This window comes from Chiloscyllium plagiosum, chromosome 26 (assembly GCF_004010195.1).
Source record: "Chiloscyllium plagiosum isolate BGI_BamShark_2017 chromosome 26, ASM401019v2, whole genome shotgun sequence".
NCBI lineage: Eukaryota > Metazoa > Chordata > Chondrichthyes > Orectolobiformes > Hemiscylliidae > Chiloscyllium > Chiloscyllium plagiosum.
Window position 1 is genome coordinate 49,170,896 of NC_057735.1, and position 10,483 is coordinate 49,181,378.

A 10,483-nucleotide genomic window follows, 5' to 3' on the forward strand; every position below is an offset into this window, starting at 1 on the left:
TGTCTTTGAGGAGAAAGTGAGGTCTGCAGATGCTGGAGATCAGAGCTGAAAATGTGTTGCTGGAAAAGCGCAGCAGGTCGGGCAGCATCTAGGGAACAGGAGAATCGACGTTTCGGGCATTAGCCCTTCTTCAGGAATGAGGGAAGCTTTCCTAACCTGCACTGCCTTCCTAACCTGCGAATTCAGCACCGCCTTCCTAACCTGCAATCTTCTTCCTGACCTCTCCACCCCCACCCCAGTCTGACCTATCACCCTCACCTTGACCTCTTTCCACCTATCACATTTCCGACGCCCCTCCCCCAAGTCCCTCCTCCCTACCTTTTATCTTGGCCTGCTGGACAAACTTTCCTCATTCCTGAAGAAGGGCTTATGCCCGAAACGTCGATTCTCCTGTTCCCTGGATGCTGCCTGACCTGCTGCACTTTTCCAGCAACACATTTTCAGCTCTAAGCAAAACTAGAATCAGTGAAAATCTGGGGAAAGCTCTCCACTGGGTGAGGTCATACCTAGAACATGGGAAGATGGTTGTGGTTGTTGGAGGTCAGTCATCTCAGCTCCAGGACATCTCTGTAGGAGTTCCTCAGAGTTTCGGCCTAACCATCTTCAGCTGCTTCATCAATGACCTTCCCTGCAGCATAAGGTCAGAAGTGCGGATGTTCACTGATGATTATACAGTGTTTAGCACCATTTGCAACACCTCTGATACTGAAGCAACATATGTTCAAATGCAACAAGATCTGAACAGTGTCCAGACTTGTTTCGACAAGTGGCAAGCAGTGTTTGGGCCACGTAAATGCCAGGCAACAAACATCTGCATTAATAACCATCATCCTGTGACATTCAATGGTGTTACCATTGCTGAATCTTCCAGTATCAACAACACAGTAAGTTATCATTGACCGGAAACTGAACTGGACTCATTACATAAATACAGTGATCACAACAGCAGATCAGAGGCTACAAATAACTCCCCTCCTGACTCCCTTGTTCTCCATCTACAAGGCATAAGTCAGGAGTGTGATGGAATACTCCCCACTCGCCTGGATGGGGGCAGCTCCAACAACGCTCAAGAAACTTGACACCATCCAGGACAAAGCAGCCCCATTGATTGGCATCTCATCCACAAACATCCCCTCCCTCCACCACCAACAGTAGGAGCAGGGTGTACTATCTACAAGATGCTCCACAGAAATTCATTAAGGCTGTTTCTGTGCTGTACATCTCTGTGACTTCTCTGATACACATTTAAAACCTGTATCCTCGATCATATAGAAGGACAAGAACAGCAGGTACATGGGAACACCATCACCTGCAAGATCCCTTCCAAGCCATTCACCATCCTGACTTGGAAATATATCACCCTTCACTGTCGCTGGGTCAAAATCCTGGAATTCCATCCCTAAGGATGTTATGGGCCTACCAAAAGCACGCAGACTGCAGCAGTTCAAAAAAGTAGCTCTCCCCCACCACCTCAAGGGTAACTAGGAACGAGTAATAAATGCTGGCCCAGACAATGACCCCCACGTCCCATGAACGAGTAAAACAAAAAACTGTGCCCAAATGAAGTTGGGTAAATACGTAACTAGGAAGTATCGGAATGCTGGGTCTTGTTGAATCTCACTTGCCTTGAGGGTGCGAGCTGAATGACTTCCTTCTGTGCTGTGACATTCTCAATGTCAAGTTGTTATTTTTCTTAAACTGGCCGTGCTAAAGCGGGACTATTTGTTCAGTTTGAGAAATGGGAACGCAGCAGGAGCTCCGATGAACTTGCATTCCATAGTTGGAGGACTTGGAGGAAGGGAACAATGTTGTAGGGAGACGTGTCTCCCAGGAGGGAAGAGGGTGAAAATGCTGTGGAAGGACTAAGTGGGTTATGGGGTCAGGTCTGCAACATTATATAGCTTTGAGGTTCTCCAGGTGTGTGACAAGCTCATATGTGTTTGAGACGGTGTCAAACTGTGTTGCTGTCTGCACAGGTGGATATATAAGATCCCACCACGTTATTGAAAGTTGATCAGACGACATCTCCACAGTGCTGTGGACAATTTCTCTTTCATAACAACCAATCAATTGTCTGGTCATTATCACGTTGCTCGGCCCTGGATGCAGTATAGACACTTTGAAGGTACTTCATTGGCTGGAAAGGACTTTGACTAATCCTGACATCGTGCTACACAAATGCAGCATTTGAGAGTTTGGAGACTGGTGACGAGTGAGTGGGGTGAGGTGGCAGTCCAGCCCCTCCGCTGGACTGGATGCTATTGTCTTAACTGGAGTAACATTTCACCCAGGGCTAGGTCTGACCTTGGGGGCGGGGGTGCTGATAACATAGGAGACAAGCTCAATGACATCCTGCCTCGAACATCCTGCCTCTATTAGCAAACGTCACACCCTTAGCTCCTCGTCTGAGTTAGTGATGCTAGTGCAGCTCCTGTCGATCAATCACTGACCAAGTGTTACTCCAGCAGCTTCCACTGTATCTCTCTGGGCTCTGTTTTCACACGATACTTTCAGGTCAGAAATCATGGGTCCATATCTTCCTCCCCTCAGTAAATATGTAACCTGCCACAGATGGCAGTTCCGCACTCTCGGGTAAAACCCTGAATACCATCTGTCTTCTTGATCAAAGAGAGTCAGACAGCATGGAAACAGTCTAACCAGTCCATGATGAACATAATCTCAAACTAAACTCGTCCCAGCTGCCTGCTCCTGGCCATATCCCTCCAAACCTTTCCTATTCTTTTAGATGTTGCAAAAAGGACACTGAAGTTCATCCTGGTGACATGGTCAAAGTTATCGCTTAATCATTGTCACCCAAACGGATTTTCTGGTCATTGTTGCATTGTGGGATCTTGCTGTGTCCAAATTTGCACCTCAATGTCCGACATTGCAGCAATGTCCATATATTGAAAGCAGTTCTTTGATTACAAAACACTTTGGAAAGCTCGGAGGTTGTGACAGGCTCGATTCAAAAATGCAAATCCTTCAGTTTCTTTCTCAGCCTGTGTGAGTCACATGAGGTGTGAGCATTTAATCTTGCCTGCTATTTAGGGAACTCCCAGCATTGTGGAGTTGATTTGAAAAAAGTCTCCACCTCTGCTATAAATCCCCGAAAAGTCCCTGCAGCGAATGGCAAATCAGAAAAGAAAGTGCAAAAAGAAAATCTATGATACACCTTCCTTTGATTCAAGCAGCAATGTAAATTTATATGGTCCCTTTGACACAGAATTTCCCAAGGTACGCAGAGAAAGCTGCTTAAACAAATATTGACACAAGCTCCAAAGGAGGAGAGGAGGGCAGTTACTGAAGGCCGGGTTCAAAAATACCTTTTTAAATACACATGCGTATGTGCAATCCAGAAAGAAGAAACTTTAAGGAATGATTTGGAGATGCCAGTGTTGGACTGGGGTGTACAAAGTTCAACACCAGGTTATAGTCCAACAGGTTTAATTGGAAGCACTAGCTTTCGGAGCGACGCTCCTTCATCAGGTGGTTGTCAACCTGGTGTTGTGTGATTTTTAGCCTTTCAGGAAAGGAGAGAGAGAGAGAGGGAAGCTTAGAGATATGCACGCATTATGGCACAGGAAGAGACCATTCTGCCATAGAGGTTTCCAGCACAGAAACAGGCCCTTCGGTCCAACTTGTTCATGCTGGCCAGTTTTTACAATTAATCTTGTCCCATTTGCCTGCCTTTGATCCATATCCTTTTATACCTACTCCCCATCCATGTACCTATCCAACTGTTTCTTAAATGACAAACTTGTACTTGCCTCCACCACTATCTCTGGCTCCCCGTTCCAGACACTCACCACCCTCTGTGTGATGTCACTCTGGACCCTTTTGTATCTCACCCCTCTCACCTTAAACCTGTGTCCCCTAGTTTTAGACTCCCCTACAATGTGGAAAGCTGGTAGCTTCCTCACCTGTGCCCCTCATGACTTTATAGACCTCTAAATGATCACACTTCAAACCTTCTTTGCTTGAGGGAATTGTGTCCCAGCCTATCCAGCTTCTCCTTATAATCTGAACCTTCCAGTCCAGGTAGCATTTGAGTAAGTCTTTTCTGCCCATCAACTCCTGATGACAATGAACAATAAACAATAATCCATCCAGCCTCACCTCTCTGCAATAGCCGCACGAGTTTATTTCCCTCAAGTGTCCCAGAAATTTCCTTTGCAAATCTACTTAGGTCGCAGCAGTGACCTCCAGATCTTTTTCATTCACTGTAGAAAACAAATTTTTCACATTCTGGACTCAAAACCTTAACTCTGCTTTCTCTGTCCACAGATGCTGGCAGACCTGCTGAGTTTCTCCAGCAATTTCTGTTTTTGTTTCAAATTTCTCACATCCCCCCATATCTCTTGCCCAACACCTTTAGTCTTTGCGTACCGAGTCCTTGCGTGATCAGCTCATGGGAATAGTTTCAATCTGATCTTTAAATTAATCTACTTTTTAATCTTGTACACCTCTATCTAATCTCCCCTCATTTGCTTTGCTCCCAGGAGACCAAGCCCAACCTGATCTGGGGGTGAAAATCTCCCAACCCTGGAATGACTCGGCTAAATTGCCTCGGACAACTGTCTGTGTGGAGTTTGCACATTCTCCCAGTGTCTGCGTGGGTTTCCTCCGGGTGCTACGGCTTCCTCCCACAGTCCAAAAATGTGCAGGTCAGGTGATTTGGCCATGCTAAATTGTCCAGAGCGATAGGTGCATTAGTCAAAGGGAAATGGGTCTGGGTGGGTTACTCTTTGGAGGGTCGGTGTAGACTTGTTGGGCCAAAGGGCCTGTTTCCACACTGTAGGGAATCTAATCTAATCTAAATCTCCTCTGAAACGTTTCTGCAAACTGTGATGATCAGAGCTTGATACAGTCCTCCAACTGTAAATTAACCATACCTTTATATAGATTCAGCATAACGTTTTCTGCTCAGTGCCTCTATTTCTTTGAAAACCAATATCCTATATGGTTTGTAAAATAACCTTTCAAAATGCCACCTTCAAAGGTTAATCAATGTGGACTTTCACCTCACTCTGTTTCTGCACACTCTTTAAACCTATGTGCAATATTCCTCTCCCTCCTTCGCCACAATGCACAGTTTCCCATTTTTCTCTCCACCGTGTGTGTCACTTGTTGTCGTTTGTTGGTTGAATCTGTACTGTCAGCCGCGTTTTCATTAAAAAGCGAAAGATCGTAGTGGGCGGCACGGTGGCACAGTGGTTAGCACTGCTGCCTCGTAGCGCCAGAGACCCGGGTTCAATTCCCGCCTCAGGCGACTGACTGTGTGGAGTTTGCACGTTCTCCCCGTGTCAGCGTGGGTTTCCTCCGGGTTCTCCGGTTTCCTCCCACAATCCAAAGATGTGCAGGTCAGGTGAATTGGCCATGCTAAATTGCCTGTAGTGTTAGGTAAGGGGCAAATGTAGGGGTATGGGTGGGTTGCGCTTCGGCGGGTCGGTGTGGACTTGTTGGGCCGAAGGGCCTGTTTCCACACTGTAATGTAATCTAATCTAATCTAATCTGCAGATGCTGGAAACCCAAAGCAATAACAGAAATTGCTTGAAAAACTCAGCAGGTCTGGCAGCATCTGTGCAGGGAAATCAGAGTTAACCTTTCAGGTCCAGTGACCACCTCTCAGAACTGATGGTAGCTTGGAAAAAGTGATCTTTTACGCAAAAGCGGGAGGTGTAAGGACTAAATGATAGGTGGAAATAGACCCCAAAGAGAGAGAGAGAAAAAAACAATTGGACGGACAAGGAATTGGTTAACGATCAGGCTAGGAGACTGAATCGCTGTTAATGGAGACTGTTAGTGGCTAACAATTGGTTGTGTAGCATAGCAGACCCTGTGATAACAATGCCATGTGGGGTGGGGGGGGGAAGCATGGGGAAGTTATTCAGGCCCCAAATGTGTTGAACACAAGATGGATTCCTGCAGGCTGTGGATTCCCAAGCCACATTTTCATGTCTGGCTTCATTGTCAAATTGTGAAATTTTATTCTGCATTCCAATATCAAAGTTAGCTATTTATATAAACCATGAAGTGGTTCTAGCACGAGTTCCTACTGAATATTACGTTACCTTTTCCAGTCTAAAAAAACTTTCATAGTAACTCACTGCTTTTAAATATTTTTTGACCCCAGCTGACAGAGACCCTCCTATTCCTGAGCCTTCATTCTGTTAACAAGCTTTTAACATGCTATGTAGTCAGACACTTTCCGAAAATGCCATAAGCAACGTTGACTGCATTTCTTTAATCAACTTCCTCTTTTACTTGATAAAAAAACATTAGATTAGTCAAAATGATCAAAGTTTTACAAATCTGTATGACTCCTCTTAATTAGCTCAAACCTGTCTGAGTTCCTCAGTGTTTCCTGATTATTCTTTCCGTAATTGACGTTCGATTGCCAGGCCTCCAGTTACTAGGGCTGTTCTGGAGTTACTGGAGATATCCTTGCATCCTTTCTTATGATGCAGCAGTAGTGTCCATGTATCTGAGTTAGGGGGCTTCGGTCAGGTCCCACCTGCTGCAGAGATGTGTCAATAACATCTCTGAACAGGTTGGTTCAAAAATAGTTAGGTTCTCTCTTGAACATTTGCCACTTCCCAATTCTCCAACACCTCCTCTGTGTCTAGGGGGAAGACTAAGTTAAACCCGTCTGTCGTCATTCTCATTTCCCTTGCCAACCTGGGACATGGGTGATCCATTGCTCTCCAACCATTGCCCAGCCTCTCCTGGACATTCTGAGCAGTAACCCTTATACCATCCAGTGCCTCACCATTTCCACTTCTACCAAGAGTTCCCTTCCTTGATTAACATCTTCTGAAGCATGCAGGAAATTCTTAACCTCCAGATGCCCCTTCAGCTCAGACACTCTGCCAAGGCAGGCAGAGACACATCCAGTCCATATGGTTCTGTAGCTTCCACAGGGCATTGCTCGAATTGTCAACCATAGGTTTCTGCTGCTCATCCACCATCATAACAAAACACGGCTGTGCCCCCTCATTTCAAATTGCATTAATAGCTTGTTTGAGTGATTAATTTCCCAATGAATGTCTCGTGCTAATGCTCTTATTCAAAACTAGCAATTGTATTTCAGAAGCGAATGCCTTTTCTTTCACAGCTTGCAGTTGAGATAACGCCCTCATATACAGGAAAAAAGAGAGTATTAACAAAAGAGATAGTGATCAACACACCAGCTTTTCTGTAATGTTATTCTTTGATTTTGTTTTGAATGCAGTCTATCTGCTCCCTTGCCTGGTCTCACTCAGTTCACCCCCTTCCTGCTCTCAATCCTGCACACCTTCCCCCAGCCTGGTCTCACTCAGTTCACCCCCTTCCTGCTCTCAATCCTGCACACCTTCCCCCAGCCTGGTCTCACTCCATTCTCCCTCCTGCTTCTCTGCCTCACATGTTATTTGTGGATGTAAAACCATTCTCACCATCAGGGGCTCTGGCTCAGTGATAGTGACATCTGTCCAGTTCCCAGAGCAACCTCTTCTTTCTCTCTCTCTCTTTTTCTGTCTTTCTCTCCCTCTGTCTTTCTCTTTCTTTCTCTCTCTCTCTTGCTCTGATCAAGGGTGCCAATTTAACTCGGAATGCTGAATGCTTGCCCTGGCTTCCTGTTTTACTGACAATCATTAATTAAGTTAATTAATCTCATCGCACCAATCCAGCAACAGAGTGAGAGAGAGAGTGACCTCTCTGTTTCACACAGGCTGGAATTAACTGTTTTTTAACGTGAGTTACAAGAGTTTATTCATGGAATTGAACAGGTCCTCCCAACCACAGGATGTCAGAGTAGGATGTCCTCTTTCTGAGCTCGTGACTGTTCATCTCTGTCACTCTGTCTCCTCTTATCCTGTAATTATCTCAGATCCTTGAGCAAATAATGCCTATTGCTCAACACCATGACAGTTTGCATTAGTACGTTCATACTAACCACAACCTGTTTATCAACGTGTACTTCCTTGTGAATGATGGAAAACCCCAAATTTTTTTTTTGTATGAAGAGTAACAGATGAAATCATAGATCGTTGGTAGCGAGAGCAGCAGCGCAGGAGACTGTCAGACACAGAGCAGAGTAATCACTGACATTCAGAGCAGGGAGGTTTGTTGCTCATCCCAGACATGAGCCAAGACAAGAGATTGCTGTCTGCTCTAGAACAGCACAGGGGCTCGTTGTCACCGGGAGATGGGGCCAGCTTGGAGATTACTGATCCTCAGGTGATGCAAGGGAGCTCACTGACCTTGAGGTGTGGAAGACGCAGGATGTCTCTAAACAGGGTGCTGAGTTCAACCAGAAGGAGTTTAAGACTGAAAGTCCGTAGCTGCGTATCCTGTGTTTCTAAAGCAGGTATCGAGAGGAGCGTTTCAGTTGAAGAAAAGAAACCGGAGCAAGACTCGGCCCGATATCCAGTACAGTTCTTCTTTGAATACCTAGTGGTTGTTTCTCTGAAGAACTCTGGAGCAATGTATGAGCCACAGATAGCCTACCAGTTTCCAAAGGTGAGTGAAAAGACGTCTCAGTCCTTTGTTGTTTGTGAGTCCGCCTGCATTTTGTTTGTGGGAGGAAGTACAACATTTTATTGAGTAAACCACTCGGTGAAGATCAACGGAAAGCTTCCTCGTGGCTGTGAACCCTGACTTAATTCACTTAGTCGTGGGAAATAGTGGAACCAATTATAGATTCATACAAGACAGAAACGGACCCTTAGGTCCAACTCATCCATGCTGACCAAGTTTCCTCAGCTAAACTAGCCCCATTTGTCTGCATTTGGCCCATAGCCCTCTCAACCTTGCTGTTCATGTACCTGTCCAAATGTCATTTAAACGTTGTAACAGTACTTCCTCAGGCAGTTATTCCACATATGCACCACCCTCAGTGTGAAAAGGTTGCCCCCACCGCCAGGTCCTTTTTAAATATTTTCACCAATCCCAACTTTCCCTTGATCACAATGTGTTCCGGATTGGCTGAGTGTTTTCGCTGGTCTGTAGTTTAGGCTGCCCAGCGAAGGAGGGGTGGGGGGAGGAGTACCGTGAAGGACCAAGCGTTTGGGAATGGTGTGTAATGGAGTTAAGTATAAGTGCGCAGGGAAAGTTGTAATGTCCCTAACTCTGAGCCAGGAGGCCTGGGTTCATGTCTCACAACTCCAGCTCCAGCAATAACAGCTCAAAATGTGATTGAGTATCCGGGGAGAGGTTTCTTCTTTAACTCTTGCATGGGATGTGAGTGTCGCTGGTGAGGCCAGCATTTATTGCCCAGCCCTAATTGCCCTGAGACCATATGGCTTATAGGCTATTTCAGAGGGCAGTTAAGAATTGGAGTACAAAAGTAGGGAGTTTCAGCTAAAACAAGGATGTAATAAGAGTCAAAGTGCTGGAAAAGCACAGCCGGTCAGGCAGCATCCGAGGAGTAGGAAAGTCATCATTCTGATGAAGGACGTATGCTCAAAGTGTTGACTCTCCTGCTCTTCGGATGCTGCCTGGCCAGCTGTGCTTTTCCAGCACCACACTCTTGGACTCAGGCCTGCAGGTGCTGGAGACCACACTTTCTCTAGTAAGACCACAGCTGGAATACGGTGAAGAGTTTTGATCCCCTTATCTCGGGGAAGACAGGCAGTCCAGAGAAGGTTCACTTGGCAGGTATTGCGGTTTGGAAGGATGAGGAGACATTGATTAGCCTGGGCCTGTACTCATTGAAATTCTGAAGAGTGAGAGACAACCTTATTGAATGATTCTTTGGGGACTTGACCGGGTTGATGTGAGAGCCGAGGGCCAGAGGGCATCAGCTCAGAATAAGGGGTCACGCATTTAAGGCAGTGATGCAGAGGAATTTCTCCCCTCAGAGGGGAGTGAATCTGTGGAATTCTTTACCACAGAGGGTTGTTGAGACTGGGTCCATACATATATTCAAGGCTGAGACAGACTCATTTTTAAGTAGGAGGAAGTGAGGACTGCAGATAGAGTCATAGAGATGTACAGCATGGAAACAGACCCATCCTTGCTGTCCAGATATCCCAACTCAATCTAGTCCTATTTGCCAGCACCTTGCCCATATTCACCCCCCAAACCCTTCCTATTCATATACCCACCCAAATGCCTCTTAAATGTTGCAATTGTACCAGCCTCCACCATATCCTCTGGCAGCTCATTCCATACACATACCAGTTGCCCCTTAGGTCTCTTTTATGTCTTTCCCCTCTCACCTAAACCTATGCCCTCTAGTTCTGGACTCCTCAATCCCAGAGAAAAGACTTTGTCTATTTATCTTATCCGTGCCCCTCATCATTTTATAAACCTCTATCAGGTCACCCCTCAGCCTCCGATGCTCCAGGGAAAACAGACCCAGCCTGTTCAGCCTCTCCCCATAGGTCAAATCCTCCAACCCTGGCAACATCCTTGTAAATCTTTTCTGAACCCTTTCAAGTTTCACAACATCTTTCCGATAGGAAGGAGACCAGAATTGCACGCAATATTCCAACAGTGG

At 45.9% G+C, this 10,483-nt stretch overlaps 1 protein-coding gene across 3 annotated transcripts in view; it reads left to right on the top strand.

The window, feature by feature from the left end:
• Window positions 1-10,483, top strand: part of LOC122563335 (DENN domain-containing protein 2D-like) — an 86,798-nt gene that overhangs the window by 35,666 nt on the left and 40,649 nt on the right. For 2 of the 3 annotated variants that reach the window (XM_043717078.1, XM_043717079.1), the window contains one exon: window positions 8,348-8,502. In XM_043717078.1, the coding sequence (XP_043573013.1) occupies window positions 8,348-8,502 (155 nt within the window). Of the gene's footprint in view, window positions 1-7,801; window positions 8,503-10,483 lie in introns of those variants that run through there. The other variant, XM_043717077.1, reaches the window with a different exon arrangement.